General features: G+C 35.0%; 1 protein-coding gene and 1 pseudogene across 4 annotated transcripts in view; both read left to right on the top strand.

The window, feature by feature from the left end:
• Dbf4 (DBF4-CDC7 kinase regulatory subunit) overlaps positions 1-22943 on the top strand; it is a 61742-nt gene that overhangs the window by 9785 nt on the left and 29014 nt on the right. For 2 of the 4 annotated variants that reach the window (XR_012445166.1, XM_074064824.1), the window contains exons 4-11: positions 781-831; positions 1341-1410; positions 1999-2075; positions 6945-6981; positions 7754-7799; positions 10229-10357; positions 10470-10584; positions 12608-12732. Coding sequence is in view for 3 of the 4 variants with exons in the window: in XM_074064824.1 (XP_073920925.1) it covers positions 781-831; positions 1341-1410; positions 1999-2075; positions 6945-6981; positions 7754-7799; positions 10229-10357; positions 10470-10584; positions 12608-12732 (650 nt within the window). In the remaining variant the exon portion in view is untranslated. Of the gene's footprint in view, positions 1-780; positions 832-1340; positions 1411-1998; positions 2076-6944; positions 6982-7753; positions 7800-10228; positions 10358-10469; positions 10585-12607; positions 12733-14723; positions 17088-22943 lie in introns of those variants that run through there. The other 2 variants (XM_074064822.1, XM_074064823.1) reach the window with 2 other exon arrangements.
• Positions 18194-20957, top strand: LOC141420655 (ribosomal protein uL30-like; annotated as a pseudogene).

Here is a 22943-nt window from a genome sequence, read left to right as displayed (position 1 = left end):
TGAAATTTAGATTTCATTGTCCATAAAGTTATAATTAGAACATAACCATATCCATTTGTGATAATATTACTTATGGTTGCTTTTGTGCTTTTGGCAGAATTGAATAGCTGTGATAGAGAGCATGTGGCCTACAGAGCCTACAGTGTATACTGTCTGAAAAGGTGGCCACCCCTGTGACAGAATTACTAGCATCATACCCTGTCACTCCATTGCCAATAAGTTGGTAGATTCAAGAAAGGATGAATTAAGTTTTGTAATTGGTTATGGGGAGAAGAGATTGGGAGATAAAGTGTTTATCTAACTTTTTAGATTAGATGTAATTAAATTGGCATTTTTAAAGCATCCTACCCAACATACTATTTACAGCCATGTGAAAAGCTGGGAAAACATGGAGGGGAAAAAAAAAAGAGTAAACCATTTGAGAAAGGAAACATAAATAGAAGTGAAAATAATGCATATGGTTTATTCTTCTTAAATATTTAAGAAACTAAGATGTAAACCAGCTAACTGTAGATTTTTTTTAAAAGTCCAGTGAAACCTAGCTATTTTAGTTTTCATTTCGAATAGAATTTACTACAGAATGGACCTCTTGGATCTCATTAAATAGAATTTATTTGCTTCCCCCCCAAAAAAAAGAAAAAAAGAAACAAACTTTTTTCTAGGCTATCTTGCCAAGGCCCTTAAAGAAATTACTTTATTTACTTTATTTTGCTTTTCTTTCCTTTTTTCCAATGAAGCACTATGTTACAACTCTGTTTGTCTTCCTTGGTCTTTTTATAGGTGTGTTTAAGTCGAGGAAAATTGTTAGTTGAAAAAGCTATCAAGGATCATGTAAGTAGGAACTTTAAAAATTCACATTGTCTATTTAATTATGAAAAAGTCAGGTGGAAGGGCTAGGAATGTGGCTCAAGTTGTAGACACTCTCTCTAGCAAACAGTGGGCCCTGAGTTCAAGATACAGTATTGCCAAAAAAGGGAAAAAAATACTCAACTGGAAATTATAGATACTCTCAAAATCCTTGTTTCATTTATTTTTAATAGGAAAAGCCTAAATTGCTGCATGTATCTCATTTTAGAAAGAACAGAATCTCCTTTTCAGGGAGAAATCTTGTGGTCTTCTAAAATATTACTGGAAGCTTTTGAGTTGTCAAGACTATAGAAATTAAGTAGGATTGATTTTAGAAATGCCAAAAGAAAAAATAATGTCCTCATTGCTATCATAACTCTGGGGCCTGTTATGAATAACCATTTAAGTGATATTATGCGTTAAATGTTTTTTTAAGTGGCTCATTTTAAACAGTAATTACTTCGACAAATTCTCAACATTTTTTTTTTAAACAGGATTTTATTCCTTCAAATAGTATATTGTCAAATGCCTTATCATGGGGAGTAAAAATTCTTCATATTGATGGTAAGGATCTTATAATTGTCTTTTGGCAAAATTGGTTATAAGTGCCCATGCCTGTCCCTTGGTTTCTAATTTTACATAGTGAGAATTTTGATAGCAAATAATACTACAAAACTAAGAAAATAGCACTATTGGGCTGTGATGAAGGTCAGTAGTAGAGTGCTTGTCTCGTATGTGCAAGGCCCTGGGTTTGATACCTGGCACCAAAAAAAAAGAAAAGAAATAAAAAATTTCACTGTATAATCCTAGCTACTCAGGATGCAGAAATTATGAGGCCAGCCCAGGCAAAAAGTTAGCAAAATCACATCTCAATCAGTAGACTAGGTGTGCTGGCATATGCTAATAATGCTTGCTATACAGGAGACCTAGGTAAGAAGATCTCTGTCCCAGTCTAGTTCCTGAGGAAGAATACAAGACCCTATCTAAATATAACTAAAGCAAAATAAAAATGGGGGTGTGCTCAACCTGTACAGCCTACCAAGTGCAAGACCCTGAGTTTAAACCCTCATACCACCATAAAAAAGAAAAGAAAATGGTACTGTTTAACACTAACGATATAATTGCTAATCTTAAGCCTTTCCTTTAATAAAGATATTAGATACTACATTGAACAAAAGAAAAAAGAGTTGTATTTACTCAAGAAATCAAGTACTTCTGTAAGAGATGTGGTACGTTGTCTTCTTTTTCCTTTTCCTTAGCCTACGTTAATTTATGAAGTGGTTTCACTGTGATTTTTTTTGATTGTGATCAAGTTTGATTTATGTATTTGTAAATATTTCCTGCCAAATAGTAAATATTATTGTCAAAATATCATGGGGGGAAGGCTTGTCTATTATGTGCATGTTTCTGAATTGTGTATTATTTAACTTCAGGATTATACTTACGAAGTAAAAGTTGTACCTGAGATAGTGACAGATATTTTTCTTCCTTTTGCTTCTAGTTTTTAATACTTTTGTTTATTCTGTAGAAAAATTAGCCTATTGAATAAGAAATTTGAAATATAATGTACTCCTTTCTGGAACATAAATTGTCTAGATGATGGTATAACAATATGTTATTTAATATGGCTAGCTGATCTAATTCATTGTAATGTATTTGTTAAACAACCATATTGGGTATTGTCTATTGTATCTTCAGTCTCTTTAATCTGTTTTCTGGTTTCTTTGAAGCCTACATGCAGATTTGATCCTTTTCCATCCTTTAAAGCAAATGCAGGGCTAGGGGTCTGGCTCAATGGGGTGAGTCCTTGACAAGCAAGCAAGAAACCTTGAGTTGAAATTCCTACCAAAAAAACAAAAAAAGAAGAATGCGATTAAATCCACACCCCTATCTACCTACTCTATCCATCCTTTTCAAATCTCTACTCATGCTTTCCATTCACTTTTCAACCTCTACTGTGTGTGAAAATCCTGATCAATTTGCCAGATCACTTTGGTAGTTTTTAGACTAGTCATATTAGTTCTCTCAACTGTTGTCCATTCCCTCCTTGAACTTCTCTATTTTCTTCTGAAATTTCTGTCATTGCTTTGCTTCCTCTTGGTTCTTATATCTCTCAGAGCTTTTTTTTTTTTTAATCTTTTTTCCCTTTATTTTTGTGCTGGGTGGGGGTACATTGTGGTATTTACACAGGTTTTCAGAATGTATCATACTTGAATTCAGCCCCTCTACTGTTCTCCTTTATCTTCTCCTCCCCTGATTCCTGAAAGAGTTTCAACAGGTACCATTTTGTGCATTTACATACATGTGTACACATTTTTTGCACCATATTCACCCTCTTACATCCTTTCCCCGCCACCACCCCCTTCCCGTGGTATCAGCCCTCCCCCTACTCCTAAACTGGGCAGGACCTGTTCCACCCTGCTGTTTTCCAATTTTATAGAAGAAAAAAGATAAAAAGAAAAACATGACATTTTATCTTTGAGATAAAGGTAACTACAAAGAGAGTTTCCTTTTGATATTTCCATGTTTTATAACTCCAATTGCTTATCTCCTCCAATTTTCTTCATTCTGTCTTAGTCCCTTTCTTATGACAGTTTCAGCCAGTTTAAATTTCTGTATTTATTCTTTACAGATAGTATATCAGCCATATTCAAGTTCTTAGTTTCCCTACCCCTCCTGTGCCTGATCTCCCCTTGGTGTGACCAGTGTTTCATAATATTGCTGCATTTGTATTAGGTCTGTATTCCAGATATGAGAGAAAACATGTACTTTTGGCCTTCTGAGCCTGACTAACTTCACTGAAGATGATGTTCTCCAGTTTCATCCTTTTACCTGCAAATAAGAAAATTTCATTCTTCTTTGTGGCTGAGTAAAATTCCATTTGTGTATAAACACCACATTTTCTTAATCCATTCATCAGTAGTGGGGCATCTTGGCTGTTCCATAGCTTAGCTGTTATTAATAGTGCTTCAATAAACATGGATGTGCAGGTGTCTTTGTTGTAACCTGATTGACCGCTTACATCCTATGGCAGGTTAATTCTTAGTATTTTAAGGAACTCCATACTATTTCCATAGTGGTTGTACTAGCTTACATTCCCACCAGAGGTATATGAAGGTTCCTTCCACCACCCACCCACCCACCCCCCAGCCCCGCTGTGTTATTGATGATAGTTATTCTAACAGGAATGAGGTGGAATCTTCATGTGGTTTTGATTTGCATTTCCTTGATGGCTAGGAATGGTGAGCATTTTTTCATGTGGGTTTTTTTTTTTTTTTTAGCCATTTGGACTTCTTCCTTTGAAAAGGCTCTGTTCAGTTCATTTGCCCATTTCTTCATTGGGTCATTGATTTTTAGGGGGAGTTTAGTTTTTTGAGCTCCCTGTATATTCTGGTTATCAGTTCCTTGCCTGATGTATAGCTAGCAAAGATTTTCTCCCATTCTGTGGGCAGCCTCTTCAATTTAGAGACCATTTCTTTTGTTGTGTAGAAGCTTTTTAATTTCATGTAGTTCCGTTTGTCGATCTTTTCTGTTAGCTGCTGAGCCACTTGAGTTCTAATGAGGAAATCATTGCCTATGCCTATTGCTTCCATTGTATTTCCTGCTCTTTCCTATACTAGCTTCAAGGTTTCCGGTCTTATATTAAGGTCCTTAATTCACTTTTTTCTGTTGTTATTTGCAGTACTAGAGTTTGAAATCAGGGCCTACACCTTGAGCCACTCTACCAGCCCTTTTTTATGATAGGTTTTTTCAAGATAGGGTCTCAGGAACTATTTGTCTGGGCTTTCTTCGAACTGCAATCCTCCCATTCTCTGCCTCCTGTGTAGCTGGGATTACAGGTGTGAGTCAGTGCCCAGCTCCATAATTCACTTTGAGTTGATACTTGTACAGGGTGACAAACATGGATGTAGTTTCAGTTTTCTGCAGGCAAATATCCAGTTTTTCCAGCTACATTTGTTGAAGACACTGTCTGTTCTCCATCATATGTTTTTGGCACCTTTGTCAAAAATTAGGTGGGGGGGTGGTGTAGCTGCATCAATTCATATCTGAGCCTTCTGTTCTGTTCCTCTGGTCTTCATATCTGTTTTTGTGCCAGTACCATTGCTGTTTTTATTGCTCTGGCTCTGTAGTATAGTTGCAAGTTGGGTATTATATGATACCTCCAGCATAGCTCTTTTTGTTTAGTATTGCCTTATGCTTCCAAATGAACATTAGGGTTGATTTTTCAATCTCTATGATGAATGTCATTTGGGATTTTGATGGGAATTGCATTGAATGTGTAGATTGCTTTTGGTGGTATAGCCATTTTTAGTGTGTTGATGAGCATGGAGATCTTTCCATCTTCTGTAGTCTTCTTTGATTTCTTCTGTGGTTTGTAGTTTTCCTTGTAGAGGTCATCCACATCCTTTGTTAAGTTTATTCCTAGGTATTTGATTTTTTATGAGGCTGTTGTGAATGGAATTGTTTTCCTATATTCATTCTCAATCTGTTCATTATTTGTGTATAGAAAGGCTACTAATTTTTGTAAATTGATTTTGTATCCTGCTGCTTTGCTAAAGCTGCTTATGGTTCCTAGGAGTTTTCAGGTCTTTTAGGTATAAGATCATGTCATCTACAAATAGGGATAGTTTGACTTCTTACCTATTTGTATTTCTTTTATTTCATCTTCCTGTCAGAACATTCTTTTGTGGTCTGTCTTTCCTTCATTGAATCCTTAAATAACTGGGATCCAAAGGAAAATAAATTTCATGAAAGAATTAAAAAGATATGAAGTCAATAATTTACCATGTTTAGGTAATTTCCTGTGGTATAGTAAACAGCTTGATCTTTGAGTGGGTGAATGATATTTTGTCCTCCAGCAACACTAAAGTAAATACTTCTTGATTTTATCCTACCATGTTCCTGAAGCTGTGTTCACTTTGTTTTTCCTCAATCTTCTTTTTTTCTCTTTTTACATACATGCATACATACATGCCTTCATAATGTTATGTTGCATAGATTCCAGATCTGATACAGGTGTCTGGAGAATGCTGGTTTTGTTTTTGCTGTTGTTTAGCAGGCAGTCATCTAGTTTTATTGAAACTGTCAGTAGTCTATTTATGGGTGGTGGTTCTAATGTGCTGAGTTTTCAAAGATTTTTGTGTGAAGATTTGGGTTTGTTTGGACAGTGGTTTAAATCTTAGCTCCAGTTTCAAAACCCTTACTTAGGCTTGCTTCTTTGTATTGTCTTTAGCACATGCAACTTGGAGTTAAGTTCAGCACTGGTATGGGTTCAGGGAATTCAGGATTCCCTTTTCTAACTTGGTCCTTTTTCTAGTTCCTCTAATAATAAAGTAAGAGTTTCTCAATTTTAGCTGCACATGCTGCCTTGACAATTGCAGCTTTGCAACTGGAGCCCACCCTTAGGACAAATCTGTGGAAGAAAAGAAAAAAATCCCTTGTTACTATTTGGACCACTGCAGCTCCTTCCCTTACTGTTCTGGTAATTTCCTATGGTATAGTAATTACAAAAGCATCAGAAAGATGCTTTACTATAGGAGTTTTAACCACTGGATCTTGCCACTGCTCCCAGCTCCATGACTAAGGATCTAAGTTTTAACTCCCTTTCACAATCTACCTGCTTTTCTAAATACTATAAGTATTTAGCTAGCTGCTTATTGAATGTTATTCAGAGTTTTTAGTTGTAATCAGTGAGATTGATTTTCCTATGGGGTTTGTATTTCACATTAGCCTGACCTGACAGACTATAATAAATTTTCGACTACTTCTTTTGTCATTTTTCTTACTGGTTGATTTCTTTCTGTGAAAGCTACAAAGTACTTGTTGGGTGTATGTTAAAACGGTGTTTGTAATACTGATTCTAAACCAGTGACTGAGATCTTTAGTTCTCAAAGAATCATTGTTTATTTTCTTTGGCTCACTTGAGTTTTAGAAACAAGATTTTTTTTTTTCCCCTTCAAACAATAATCACCCTTGTTTGATATAGTACTTTCCCTGTACTACTTTTTTTTATCTTCAGGATATTGAACAATTGTCATTACTGTTTTCACTGTACTTTCAAATCCAGTATTTTCACTGCATCTTTTTTTTCTTTAAAGGGGAAGAGAGTTGGTATTGGGACACAAAAAACAAAAAGTAAGTATTTTGAAATTCATAAATGTGTTTGATTTACTTACAGAAAACAGAGTAAATCATACAAGCATCTTCTAAAATCGTGTCAATGGCCCTGATTTATTTCAGGGTTTCTATGTCATTTTTAGAACACAGATACCTGTAATATAGTCTGGTGAAGCCTATGTTCCCCTCCTTCCCCCCCACCCCCATAATAATAATTTTAAAAGCATTTTTTAAAACTCATTAGATTCAACAAAATTATGTTAAAATTCATTTATCAAGGTAGTTTTTTATTATGAAATATGTACTTTTTATTATACCATTTAGAGGTTCTAGCAGTGATTGTAGTTTTGTTTTGTTTGTAATTTTAAAGTGATAAGCATAAAAATGCTTTGAATATGTGAAAATGTCTTCTGTTTCCATTAGTATCAAAATAACAGGTCCTGCAATACTAAATGTGATTTGTGTTTATATATATAATTAGCAAAAATGTTAAATATCACTTATAGTTTAGTGAAAATAAAAGTGTAATTTTTTCCTGTTCCAATTTATTGAAATAGGAATTCTGTTCATATACCTTTGGGAACTGCATTCACTTTAAGAATCTCTGAATATGGACAGAGCTTCTGGTATTTATAGAAATGGGGTGATGTTGGAAAATACTTCACCTTAGGCTTAAACTTTCAAAAGAGTAAGGTTTGGGGGAACGAGGGTTTTTTTCATAGTATTGTTTATAGGGGGAAAAAGTCATTGATTTGCATATACCTCATACCTTGTTTTCTACGTCCTGAAGCAGGAAGACTCAAAAAGCCTTTTGTAAAGGTGGAAGATATGAGCCAGTAAGTGTTTATGTCCAATCTGTATATTATAGTATTAAAAGAGAAAATTTTCTAAGCTATCTCCATTAATACTGTTAGGCTCCTTTATATTCTAATGTACATGTAGCATTAATTCAGTTGTGTTCAAGAACCGAATTTAGTCTCATCGTATTGTAGATCTATGAAGTATTTGGTTAAGAGCAATCATAAAGCCAACTCTTTTGTGTGTGTGTGGTACTGGGGCTTGAACTCGGACCTTCACCTTCAGCCACTCCCACCCTTTTTTGTGTTGAGTTTTTTTGAGATAGGGTCTCGAGAACTGTTTACCCAGGCTGGCTTTGAACCTCGATCCTTCTGATCTCTGCCTCTTTAAGTAGCTAGGATTACCGGCGTTAGCCACTGGTGCCCAGCTCCAAACTCATTTTTTGGTCTTTCAAATAATTATTCTCTAGTATAAATGCAGTACCATATGATTTAGAACTGCTGCTTAAAGATTGCTTGCTCTTGGATTTGTGGGAAAAAAATATTAAATACTATTTGGAAATACAAAGTCTAAACATAGGGTGGCTTTCCAAACTCATTGTTAAGTTTGTAGGATAATTTCAATGAAAACAATAGATACAAATAAGTTAATGTGGAATGGGAGAAATGTGTTACTTTCTCTTAATTTCCCATGTACTCAGTTGCTAGTGTGGTTAATTCTCTTGGGTACTCACTCAGGGAACAAAGGTATATTGAAAGTTGCTTTTTATGAAATGTATTGTTGTGAAGAAAAATATATAATTTAAAATTAGACCTGGCAGTATATGCCTTTAATTACAGAACTGAGAAGGTTAAGTTAGGAGGATGTTGAGTTTGAGGCCAGCTTGGGCAACATAGCAAGACCCTATCTCAAAACAAACAAAAACATAGGTTAGAGACCAGTAAACAGAAAGGGTATCCCATGTTCATGCACTGGAAGATTTAATATTGTTAAGATATAGATCCATGCTACCTAAAATGAGCTACAGATTTAATGCAGTCCTTATCACAATCCCAATGGTGGTTTTTTTGTTTGTTTGTTTGTTTGTAGAAATAGAAAAATACATTCTAAAATTCAAATGGAATCTCAAGGAGTCACAAGTACCCAAAACAATCTTGCAAAAGAACAAAGTTAGTTAGATTTCTCTCACTTTCTGAATTTAAAACTTCCTGCAGTGCCACACTAATCAGAACAATTTTGGTACTAGTATAAAGGCAGACATTTGAGACTTGCATCTCAACCAGTGAAAGCTAGGTATGGTATCACTAGCCTGCGTATAAACAGAGAGGACCTATTTGAAAAATAACTAAAGCAGAAAGGGCTGAGGTGGGTGGCTCAAGAGAGCCACTCACAAGTACAAGGCCCTGAGTTAAAACCCTAGTGCTACCAAAAAAAAGAGAGAAAAGAAAAATAAATGTGTCAAAGACCTAAAACTGTAAAATGCTTAGAAGAAAACACAGGGGGAAAGCTTCATGACACTGGATTTGGCAATGTCAAATGCCAACCTTAGATAGGACACCAAAAGCATAGGCAACAAAAAATAAAAGAATTAAATTAGACTGTGTTGAAATTTAAAATATTTGTACATCAAAGGACAAAACACAGTATAAAGGTAACCCAACAATATAAGAAGATAATTTACAAGTCATATATCTAATAAGGGGTTAATAATTCAGAATATATAAGGCACTCCTATGACTCAAAAAGTCATTAGATAAAATCTAAACCATAATGAGATTCACTTCCTGTCCTTTAGGATGGCTGCTATCCACACAGATGCACAGATGTACTTTTCAGTTACTATGACCACATATATATTAGCTATATACATACATATGTATGTGTACACACACACATATATATATAAACAGCAATAAGACAGGCTCAACCCCAGTCTATCAGCAAATGTATAGATAAAATGTGGGGTTACATAGGCATGTAAATACACATACAATGGAATATAAGTCTTTAAAAAAGAAGGAAATGAGCCTTCAGGACATTATGTTAAGTAAAATGAGAGGGAAAATGGTGCATTATCCCACTTACATGAACCATGTAGAACAATCACAATTCATAAGAGCAAACAGAATTGTGGTTACAAAGGACTGATGTAAATAGGGAATAGAGAGTTGCTGTTTAATGGGTAGAGTTCCTTCTCACTTTTTGTGAGAATTCTAGAGGTGGATAGTGGTTCCACAACATTATGAATACTTAATGCAACCAAACTGTATAATTTAAAATGGTTAGGATGATAAATTTTATGTCACATGTATTTCGTCACAATTTAAAATTTGTTTTTAATTGTTTTAAAAGGCAGGGAGGGAAGCTGACCCCTACCCAATTTTTGTTGTTTATTTCAGATTCCAGATGAATTATAGAATACTTTTCATCATAGAGTGCTCATGTGTTTGTCTTTTTATATTTTTAGACTTTTTAGGCCATTTTATCTTCAGCTGACCAATATGCCTATTATAAACTATTCTACTCAGAGGCCCTGCAGTCCATTTGATGTAGATAAGCCATCTAGCATCCAAAAGCAAACTCAGGTTAAACTAAGGTTAGTTTGAATCTTTATTTTTAGAAGGAATCTTAATTAGGTTATCATCTCAAGTAGTTTTTCCTTCATAAACAAGCATTTGAAATGGTTTATTTTATGTATTTCTCACCAGAATCCAGACGGATGGCGATAAATATGGTGAGACTCCAATTCAAGTCCAGTTGAAAGAGAAGAAAAAAAAAGGATATTGTGAATGTTGCTTACAGAAATACGAAGATCTTGAAATTGTAAGTGTGATTTTATATTTAAAAGAGATTGATGTTTCTGTAACTCTGAGTAATATTTGTTGTTTACAACTTGATAATGGGTAACAAAAAAAAGTATATATTTCTCTTTGATAAAAGCTTTTTTTCCCCCCTGTGATGCTAGGGATCAAAGCCAGTGCCTTGCCTATACTAATAAACACTCTTTATCATTGACCTATATCTTTAACCTGAAACATCTAAAGAATGTAAAGGAGGGAAATGAATATTAAAAATAGCTTTTAGTCATTGAACAGATACTTATTAAAGACTTACTATCTACTGATCACTATACTGGGTGAATAGTATTGAACAGATGAGATGAATTCCCTACCCTTGTGAAGATTACATTCTGTGGAGCAAGGGAGAGAAATCAGTAACCAGAAGCTAAAAAATAATCAAGTATACATAAGAGAATATTACATTGGTGCTATGAAAAAAACAAGACAGGAATAGAGATGGTGTTATTTACTTAGATTAGCCAAGGAGTACCTAACTGATCAGGCAACATTTAAGTAGAGAAGAGAGAGAAATGAGGTAACAAAACTTAAGTATCTTGAAATAAGCAAAAGGAAAAATCCTGAACTGGTTGATAGATTCAAAGAACACTTGATAGTGGCCTGGACTAAGTATGGTAGAAGTGGTTGAGACATGGTCAGATTATGGGTATGTTTTTAAGGTGGGGCTGGGAAGAGTTGCCTTTAGACATTGGGAATGAGAGATGATGAGTCAAGGGCATATGGGATGGGAGTAAAGAACTGTAAATATGGGAACTATTATAGTTTATAAGCTGATGAAAAGAGTAGGAACTGTGGATCCAGGCTGCCCAGATTTGAATCCTGGTTTTCTGATTGTGACTTTGGACAGAGCTTGGAATGTAGTAAGTGCTTATGTCTTAGCTGTTATTGCTTGAACTGTTAACTTTTAAAATAATAAATAGAAAGCCAGCTGTGGTGGAAGACATTAGCCTCTATGTAGGGGGCTATAGCAAGAGGATTGCTTGAGTATGCACTTGCTTAAGTTCCAGACCAACCTAGGCAATGTAACAAAACCTCATCTCAAAAAAGAAACAGGGTTATTTGGTGTTTTGTTTGGTTTTAGTAGAAGATGGTGGGAATGTTAAAGAAGAAAACTTTAAAAGAGCTGATTCATAAAGTGTCTCTGACTTCAGACTCAGCAGTTGTAGTTTGATTGCTTTATAACCCAAAATTAATGCTTGTCAGGATTTTGTGTTTTGCTTTGAAGTTTAGTAAATAATCAAGGAAAAAAATACTATTAGTTTAAAATTGCATTTAATCAGAAGCTGAAGTATCTCAGAAATTTTTCATCTTCCTCAAAATCATTTTGAAAATTATTACTATAGATTGGTCCTGAAATTGTACTTGGCTATAGTAACAATAGACTAATCTAGAGTGTGTGTTTTTCTTAATGCTGATTTATGATGCTAGTTTATGCTCAGAAAATATTGGGACTAAAAAATGAAAGACAGGAAATTTAAGATCATACCTTTTATAGTTTTTCATTTATATATTTCTTAGTCATTAAGAATAAAAATACTGGGCCTGTGTAACCCATACCTGTAATCTCAGCACTTGGAGGAGGCAGAGACAGAAGGATCAAGAATTCAAGGCCAATCTGGGCTCCATAATGAGACTCTAGGTCAAAAAAAAAAAAAATTACCGTTTTATTTTTTTTGCATCTTAGGCTTCACAGTGATTCAGTTCTACCTACATGAAGGAAGTCATTTAACAAACAGAGGGAAACTACACAAAAAGTTGGGGATGGGGGTGGCGCAGTTCTGGGGTTTTAACCACTTCAAGTCATTGAGATTGTTTTACGTAATGTATTTAAATTAGTAAGTGGTTTTTTTTCTTTACCAAATGTTAATAACTGAATCTGAATTTATAGATTTGACATGTCTTTTTTAATCTTTTTATTTTTATATTATTGAGTTTAAATTGTCAGTTTTAAAATATAATTTTATGATGTATGTTTTGTTTTGTTTTAGCACCTTGTAAGTGAGCAACACAGAAACTTCGCACACAGTAACCAGTACCAAGTTGTTGATGATATTGTATCTAAGTTAGTTTTTGATTTTGTGGAATATGAAAGAGACACACCTAAAAAGAAAAGGTAATTTATCAACCAAAGGTTTAAATTTTACTAGATTATTAAACTACTTTATTACACTAAAAATAATCCCACAGTTTATATATTCTTGGAATGTGGATTTTCAGGATATAAATATGGTTACCTTCTTCCCTTCTCTTTTCTCTTACTACTAAAGATGCTTACCTTAGATTAGTTTTAGTTTCCCTATTGATGTTTTCGTTTAGAAAAGGAGGTTGCCAACTTTATCTATAAAGAGCCAGATAGTTAATGTTTTAACTTTTGGGAACTAAACTATTTCTGTTTCTGTAGCTCAGCTTTGCTATTGTAGATTAGTGTGTGTTGCAATAAAACTTTACCCAGAAAAACAGATTGAAGGCTAGATTTTGCCCTATATAGTTTTTCAACACCTGGTGTAGAACCATAATGTTTACTGTCTATTTAAAAATGCTTAAAGTTTTAATGATAAAGAATTTTTTTTTTAAAGAAAACTTTTTCCATTTGCCTCTGTTAAATCTTATTTATACTTTCACTAAATATTTCTACTTAAACTTTACTGAATCATATTTACTAAAAAAGTATTGACAGGACTTTTAAGTGTGAATACAATGCTTTTCAATGTACAATAACTCCATGTTGATAACAGAATGGGTCCTGGTTATCTTATCCTCATAAGTTTAAAAATTTAAAAATGCTTTCATGTGGATATACCCTACAGTGAGTGATAACTCAATAGACTGTCCTTTTATCTATTTCTTAGGCTAATCTTAGAGTATAAAGATTAGAAATGTAACACTAAGATGGCTTCTGAAAATTAACTAGAAAGTTTTTTGACTAGTTAAAACAGTTTTTAAATCTCTTATTTCTGTAACATTCAGAATGGTTGTTTATTATGGATTTACTAACATGGCATTTGGAGAACTGCCATAGTTCCAACTATTAAATCTGTGTAGAGCTACTGTAAGTACTTAAAATTCTCTTAAAAACTGCACTAGTAATTTATGGCCTGGTTATTTCTTGATTTCGCTGTTTTTAAATCTGCACCATTTTTACCTCTGGCCAGTTTCCTGATCATCTCTGAACCTAAAAGGAGAAAGCCATTCTGGACTAGTGTTAATGTCTTTTGGTTTGGTTTGGTTTTGTAGTGCTGGGGATTAGGTCCTTGTGCATGCTAGGCAGGTGCTCTAGCCACATCGTTAGCCCTAGTTACCTATCACCAGTTTGTTCAAAGGAAATCTTAATTGAAAGTATAAATGAAATAGATTTGTAAAGGCAACTCTTCTGTTGAAGAGGCAGGTGAAATTGAATATTTCTCACTGTTATCTGTGATATGTGTCATGTATGCTATTAATGTTTCTTCTATTTGTATATAATGTAGACAACCCTACATTATATACAAACTAGCCTCCTAAGAATATCAAGATGTTCCATGAAGAAAAGGGTTTCCAGTTAAATATTTGTGTGAAATGTAAGGATTACTAATTTGTTATCTTTAGAAGTATAAAGATACTAAATTTCTATCTCACTTTGATATTAAATTTGTTAAGTATAAATTAAAAATATGTTTCTCTCTTAGGTTTCCCAATAAATACTCATTCTCTACATTGCTAAGACAAATGAGGAGTAAAATATGCATTAATATAAACTGACCACAGAAGTTAAGAGGTTTTTTCAGAATAATAAAAACAAAATTAGGGCCAGATACAGATCTCTTAATATCATCTTTGTTTGGATTACATGATTAGAGTAGTTTCAATTAACAAGTTGAGGATATCGGTTATCTGGGAGAGAGAAGAATGTAGATGAGACAACAGGTACGAGAGAGTTTTAGCTGTGTCTGTAAAACTTTAAAAACATCTAAAGTAAATTTGGCAAAATGTTAAGATTCCTGTATTTTTGTGATACTTTTTAAGTTAAGGTAAATTTCTTAAGTTGTTTGAAGACATATTACTAATTTAAGTTCTGAGAAGTTTCTAAAGTAGTTATTTTAATGTTTTTCTTTTTTCTTTATAAAGAATAAAATACAGTGTTGGATCCCTTTCTCCTGTTTCTACAAATATCCTGAAAAAGACTAAACTGAAAGAAAATCTAGAATTGCACTGTATTTCCCAGAAAGACTTCAGGGAAAATAATGGACAAGTGATCAAGCAGAGTTTCCTGTATGAAGCAACCCAGGAACCTAAACAAAAGCTTGCATTTATTTCGGAACTTATCCCCTGCCCTTCAAGTGAATTGAGAGAACTTAATGAGAAAAGAATTAATGACTGTTCTATGTTACATGCAACTGAAAATGACATAAAACAGAATTTTACACAGCTACCTCCACATATAAATAAACAGGAATGCATTTTTGACATTTCTGAACATAAATTAATTATAAATAAAAATGACTTAGAAGAACTAAGGGTAGATCACTGTCCAAATAAGCTACAGACGTATTTACAAGTTTCTCATTTTAATGCAGATTATAGTACATCCCAACCAAAACAAAAGTCAAATACTGTGCTTTTTCCCCCAAACAATCTAAAGGAAAAGGACCTTCATTCAATATTTGGGCATGATTCTGATTTGGTAACAACAAATAGTTCAAAAGAGCATCTAATAATAAAGGCAAAAACTCCATCGTGTAGTCCTTCTGAGGCATCCAGTGAGTATGACATCACGAATGTGGATAATTTGCCTTCTGGTAAAATCCATCGAAAAGTAAGGATATTATTAGGACGAAACAGAAAAGAAAATCTGGAACCAAATGCTGAATTAGATAAGAAAAGAACTGAACTTCTTACTGTACAAGAAGAAAATAGAATTTGTAGTTCACCAGTACAGTCTCTACTGGACTTATTTCAGACTAGTGGAGAGAAATCAGAATTTTTGGGTTTTACAAGTTATACTGAAAACAGTGGTATATGTGATGTTTTAGATATTTGGGAAGAGGGAAGTTCCAATACTCTGTTGTCAACATTTTTCTCTTCCCCTTCAACTTCTACCTTTATTGGTTTTTAGTTCTTAAATATATATGCTTTTCTGAAGTGATAAGGATCATATTCTTGAAATTTTTATGAATATGCAATTCTAGGAGTTTTTTGCCAGCTTTGCTTACAGAACCATATGTAATAAATATTAATAAAGGTGATGTTTATAATTTTCTACAAAATTGAATACCTACTATAGAAAAATTATAGAATAAACTTGTGACTCATTTTCCATACTATGGTCATAATTGTTTCTTGAGAATCATAATGAATGTCAACTTGCTTTGTCACTGAAAACAAATTTTGAGAAATTTTGAGAATGTCATAAATTAAGCATTATAAATTTAGATATTCTAGCTATATTGTCTAGTAGGATAGATTTTCATGATAACACATTATCTTTAAAAACATACATTTCATACAGAAAGGAAAAGTATACTGATTTCTTTGAACTCTTGAAGTTACTAGAAACATTGACACTTGCGGATGACCCAGTTGACTATGATAGTATTTTGTTAAAAAGCCATGAAGGAAGAACTTAACCAGGCTACCAAATCAAATGATTTTGCCATAATTTTTCTGCCAGTTTTACTTAATTACCTTCATAAATAACTTTGAGAATAATTTCTCCAAAAATGACTTCTAATTTGGTATGAGGAGATGACAGAAGGATGACATTGAACTATGATTTTGAAATATGAAGATTTCCTTGATCTGGTTCTTGTTAGTAAAATAATTGGCTGGGTGCCGGTGGCTCACACCTGTGATCCTAACTGCCCAGGAAGCAGAGATCAGGAGGATCAAGATTTGAAGCCAGCCCGGGCAAATAGTTTGAGACCCCATCTCAAAAAAAAATCACAAAAAAGGGCTGGTGAAGTGGCTTAAGGTGTAGGCACTGAGTCCAAACCCCAGTACCACAAAAAAAAAATCCAAATGTTAAGAAAAAATTTTCCACTTTCTCATAGATAAGAACACATTTTCCTTTGAGTATGTTTCTAAACAAGTGAGGAATTTGCAACTAACTACATTTTTTCTTGGTTACAAAAATGGTGCTATTGAATATTGTATGAATACATTGATAAAAAAAATTAGGTTAATGGTTAATTTTTTGAGACTTTTTAAAAAAATCCTTTTATGATTCTAAATGTAGAATTAGTTCACATGCTTTCAGATATATGTTATTTTGAGCATTTGAGCAGAGAACTCTACTGGCTTTTCAGCAGCTTTATTATTTTTTCAGTACCTTAAGTAGAATCCTTGAAGAGTCTTCACAGTGCATGTGTGCAAGCATATTTACTCTGTAAATTACTATTGCAGCATTTTCTGACAAGTCTGTCAGGTTTAGAAACTTGGAAAATTATTGTTTTTTTTCCCTTCAATTATTTATATTTCCCAAATATTTAAAAAGTTGTGATCCTTTGACATTAAAGTAACAGCCTCTTCAATTTGCAGTGGTACTGTTTGCTTCCTAATTGTTTATTGCTTTTTTGTCTTAGTTGCATTTAATTAGGAGAAAAAAGACAAGTGAAACCTTATAGTTAAATTTTATTTGGACACTGTTTTTGAACTGTTACTTCAAACACTAGACTTTTTAGAACACCCTTAAGTCCTTCATAGTGAGTACTCAGATTTCAAAAGAAAGTGTTTAAATTTTATATTACTGGGAATAGTGCTATAAGTTGTAGGAAGATTACCACATAGAGTTTACATAGGTTGGGCTATTTAGGTGGGTCCCCAGCCAAGGAAATTAATGCAGGCAGAAATACATCCTGTTGCTTGCATCAGGTCATACGTCTTGCCAATGAGGGTGCATCCACCTAAAAAGGTAGGAGTACTTTCCTGATTTTTGAGTAGGTTTGGCCAAGATGCCTTTGGGGTTGTGGCTACCCAGAGTACTTTTCTTCTTTCACTTAATTCTGGTTTGGTTCCCAGATTTGCTCAATCTTTAACCTTCAAAGTAGGAATCTTCAAGGATCCTTCAGCAGGGTAGTCCGGCAACTTGGTTTGCTTGATAAGAAGTGACATGTAAGCTGGGAATGGTGGTGCATTCCTGTACTCCCAATATCCTTGGGACTGAAATAGGATCATGAGTTAAAGCCCATCCTGGGCTACATATCAACTCCATCTCAAAACAACAACCAAGAAAAGGTGATGTTTTGCGGAAAACATCCACACAAACCCCTAGTAAGCACATGATAAATGGAAGTGATCAAGAACACTTAAGTGTTAGGAAAAAAAAAGCACCCTAACTAATGGTGCTTAGAAACAAATAGTGTAGCATTCCAAGTTGGTGGCTCTATTGTACTCTAAAAGCAAGAGTGAAGACAAGGTGAGGTTTTTGTTGTTGTTCTGGGTGTTTTGGTGGTACTGGGGATTGGACCGAGGGTCTTGCTCTTTCTAGGCAAGCTCTTTACCACTTGAGCTCCTCCCACACTTTTTTTTGTTGTTGTTCTTTTCGTTTGCTTGATTTTGAGACAGGGTCTCTTGTTACCTTTGACTGGGACTGGCTTCAAACTTGGGATTCTACTGCCTAGGTCTCCTGAGTAGCTGGGATTATAGACATGCACCATGTCAGCTGAAAATGTGGTTTTGTTACTACAAATGAATATAAGATAACAAATACGCAATTATAGCAAAAGACATTTCACACAAATATAGTAGATAGTTTTTGAAGTCAAGGACTTTTTGCATGTATAAGATTAGAATTATGTTTAATATTAAAATACAGAGCCATATGTAGATGTTTTAATGTTTGCATTGCAATTTTTGGAAAACTCTAATAAATGTGATGGCAAAATATACCTTAAATATACTTTAAGAGGAGCAAAAAATCCACATGGGTATATGTTCAAAACTTATCTGAAACCATTGAACTTGAATCTTACATTTCCAGAAAGGTAGAATTTGTTACCAGATAAGAATTTGACTGTTTTGCAGGGATGGGTGGTGTTTGAACTCAGGGCTTCACACTTGCAATGCATGCACTCTGCTTGAGCCACACCTCCAAAGTCCATTTTACTTCAGTTATTTTGGAGATGAAGTCTTGCAAACTACTTGCCCTGGGTAACTGCAAACCATTATCCTTATTATCTCAGCCTTCCAAGTAGCTAGGATTACAGGTGTGAGCCACCTAGCTAAAAAAACAAAGTAAAATTTAAAAAACAAAAATTGACTTTAAAAAAGTACTAAATTTTGGGCTGAAGGTATGGTTCAAGAAGTAGAGCACCTCCCTAGCAAGCATGATGCTGTGACTTCAATTCCCCAGTACCACCAGAAAAAAACACTTTGTTGCTAGGATGGATGAATGGTCAATGCTATTTTGTCATCTAAATATTAAAGTACCTAAAGTTAATAAGTATCATATGTTTAAATATAAATTTCTATGTGTGGTTTCAATTGTGAGACCAAAGCAAGTTTTATGTTACATCTTCAGTGAGAAATCATTCCAATATTGTTTCATTAATAAAGTAAAATGGAAGAATGATGGTCTCTTCCTTCAGGAGATGGGATTTTTAAGCATAGTAAGTGTAAACTAAACCCTGACAGGGCTAGTTGAATCTTAAAAACCATGAGATTGCCATACAGAAAGGTCTGAATCAATGCCAGTCACAAGGTAGGTTGCTCTATATAAAATATAATGGGGCCAAAAATAATTCTAAATAGCAGCTACTATGGACTTGCCTGTATTAAAGTCTGTGCAGTGACAATAGAATTTGGAAGCCATGTGGTAGGATTACATTATTTGTCACCAGGGATGGAAGAGAAGGACCTGGTACAAAGAAAATCAAATGAAAGGGCAGTTTGGCCTTTCCACTGTATTAGTAACATTTCATGAAAATTTAGTTTATTTCAACTATTTCAAACAAAAGCACTTTAATACCTAGATCCAAAAGGAAGAATTGCATTGTGAGCTCTGTTCGACAAATTGTACTAATTTTTCAGTTTCATTCCTCAAGCAGGCAAAATTTTCATTGAAATTATTAGATTTCTAAATTTGAGTACAGTCAACTTTCAATTAATTAGAAGATACTCTTGCCAGGCGCCAGTGGCTCACACCTCTGTAATCCTAGCTACCCAGCAGAGGTCAGGAGGACCACAGTTTAAAGTCAGCCCCAGCATGCGCAGTTACCGCAGCACTGGAAAGATGGCGAAGGGAGAGGAAAGAAAAAAGATCCCATTGGTTCCAGAAAATCTGAAAAAGAGGAAGGCTTATCAAGCCCTCAAAGCCACACAAACAAACGAAGAGTTCTGGTTTAAACAGCTGGAATCATTCCTACGTGATTCCTGGCGACAGCAACGCGATAAGGTGCGTGCCAGACGTCTGGAAGTGAAACCTCGTGCTTTGGAAGTGTCTGATAAACATTCGTTGGCCTTTGTTGGGCGCATCCAAAGGACTGAAGGCGTCAGTTTACTGGTGAAGAAGACCATTGCAAGACTTCGTCTAAAGAAATTGTTTAGTGGTGTCTTTGTCAGTCACTCCCCGAAACGTGAAAATGCTTCGTGTATTGGAACCTTATGTGACCTGGGAATTTCCAAATCTGAAGTCTGTCCGAGAACTCATCTTGAAACGTGGACAAGCAAAGGTTAAGAATAAGACCATCTCTTTGACAGACAACACTGATTGAAGAGCACCTGGGGAAGTTTGGTGTCATTAGCCTGGAAGACCTCATTCATGAAATAGCCTCCCCGGGGAAGCAATTCCAGGAGATCTCCAGATTCTTGCGTCCTTTCCACCTCTCTGTGGCCCGTTACGCTACCAAGAATAGAGTGGGCTTCCTTAAGGGGATGGGCTCACCTGGGTATCAGGTTGACCACATCAATCAGCTCATCCATCAGCTGAACTAGACCTAGAATATCTGAAAGCACAGTACAAAAGCATAAGCTTTTGTCTTTTGGAACTGTTATCAAGCATCTTCAGAGAAGATTATTTTCTACCCTCAGAAACTGGAAGGAAGGGGTAGGGGGAAAGACAGTAAGTTGTGATCATGGCAAGCCCCTGGTCACAGCCCAGTTCAGTGGAAAAGTTCCAGTCAACACATGTCGTTGAGGAACCTGTCCTACTTTGACATCTTCAATTTTGGGTGTTTAATTTTGGTGGATAAATAAGCACATGTACAGTGCCCTCAAGACTGTTGTACAATAGACCAAGCCCAGGGGCATTCCTGAATCTAGGAGTTCAAGGGCCTTGAAGACTTGGAATACAGTTTTGACATGTACTAAGCAAAATAAATTAATTAATTAAATAAAATAAAGTCAGCCCCAGGCAAATAGTTACCAAGAACCTATCTTCGAAAAAACCCATCACAAAAAGGGGCTGGCTGGGTGGCTTAAGTGGTAAGAGTGCCTGCCTAGCAACTGTGAGGCAGAGTTCAAACCTCCCCCAAAAAAAATTCTGTTTCTTAAAAGAATCTTGGAAGATTTTAAGACAAGGTAGAAAATTCCATTTCCAGGTTTAAGAGTTCTTATAGTGACATGTATAGTAATATACACATTGTCAGTAGTAAACTCACATAGCAGTAGAAATATTTCCAAACACTCCTTTTCAAAATTCTCTGTTATGAACATGTCAAAAGCAATTGTTCAATTATTAACAAGTACATTTAACTTGAAGGGATAAACTGAGTGGTGGGTTTTCCCCAAAAAATTCTCAGGCTCCCAAAGACTGTATTAGGTACCTTTAATAGTAGCCCATTAAAATCTTTTCCTTACATCTTTTACATTTTCATATGATGTAAACATTGAAATCTACAGGAAAGTGTTAAGTTCCTTGAGGGCCTCATGGTATCTCATTACAGGTTGGATGCCCTCAGGAACCAGAGCCTCAGATGAAATTTAGTATGCAGGATATTTTCTAAGGAGTGACTTCTGGTATTCCCCAGGCAGAGAGCTTTTCATGACTGTAAGTCATTGAGTGTGGACAACTCTAGGAAGGGGCCTGAGTGAGGCTCAGCAGCGAAGACAGCAATCCCTGCAGGACAGTTGAAAGCTATTATCAGTACTCCTCACAACTGGAGCAATGAGTTCTTTATTGGTGAGATACCAGAATTACCCAAATGTGCCTATTGGTTTCTCAACACAAGAAAACAAATATGGCATAGCACCAAAAAAACACCTTTAATTCAAACTGTTTACAATATTGTAGAATATAATTTCCTATGTTCAAAAATATCCCAAGCAGAGGCTATTCAATGTGCCATTTTAATACTCTATCAAATTTAGTTGGCTTTTGGTTGATTCTGTATGTGGTAAGACGTGTGCATTGCATAATCATGGGCCCACACCTGTATCTCTTTTGCTGTACAGTCAATCCTCTTAACATTAGTTACATATAATACCAGGCCAATGAATGGAACCCTCAAAAAGTGATATATGCATTATAGAAAATCAGTATGGAAGCTCCTCAAAAGACAAAAAATAGAATTACTTTATGACCCTGTCATACCATACTTAGACATACATCCAAAAGAGTACAAATCAACACACAAAAGAGATACCTGCATATCCATGTTTATTGCAGCTCTGTTGGAATCAGCTCAAGTATCCAACAACCAATGAATGAACAAAATCGTGTGTGTGTGTGTGAACTATTTGTTCATCTGGTGCCATATATTCATATATATGAAGACAACATAATGAAACCCACCAAACTGTTTAAAAAGCAAGAGGAAGGAGGAGGGAGGGGAAAGGGAATATAACAGAAGGGGAGAACTTGTTCAAAGCACACTGTATACCTGTATGGAATTATCAAAATGAAAACCATCATATTTGTTAATGTATGCTAACTCGAAAATATACTAAAACTATTTTTAAATGATGGTGTGGGCCAGGTATGGTATCACATGCCTGTAATCTAAGGCAGGTAGATGGCAAGCTTCAAGTTAGCTTAGGCTTCATAGTGCAAACCTGTCTCAAATGTTCCAAAAACAAAAAGTGATAGTCTGAACAAGAAAGACACTCATACCTAGGACATGTCTGCTGCTGTGTGCAGAATAATCAGTCTGCCACCAAGTACCTGGTTGGTCTCATCAGGGGAATATGCTATATCTGGAACTCAGCTTTGGCCATGTTTTTGTTTTTGTTTTTTTTCTGGCAAGATGAACATTTGGCATTGACAGACATCCGGTCAGCTTTTGGTGACTGGAAACCTATGCTATCAAGCCCATAATTAAGCTTCCATCCCGGTCTACTATGGCCACTTTGCTCATGTGCCTATTAGGGTGGCATAAACATGCAATGTGAAAATACTCACACTTCATGTCCACT

The sequence above is a fragment of the Castor canadensis genome, chromosome 2 (assembly GCF_047511655.1).
Source record: "Castor canadensis chromosome 2, mCasCan1.hap1v2, whole genome shotgun sequence".
Classification (NCBI taxonomy): Eukaryota; Metazoa; Chordata; class Mammalia; order Rodentia; family Castoridae; genus Castor; species Castor canadensis.
The sequence above is the reverse complement of the archived record's forward strand: the minus strand, read 5'-3'. Positions and strand labels throughout refer to the sequence as shown.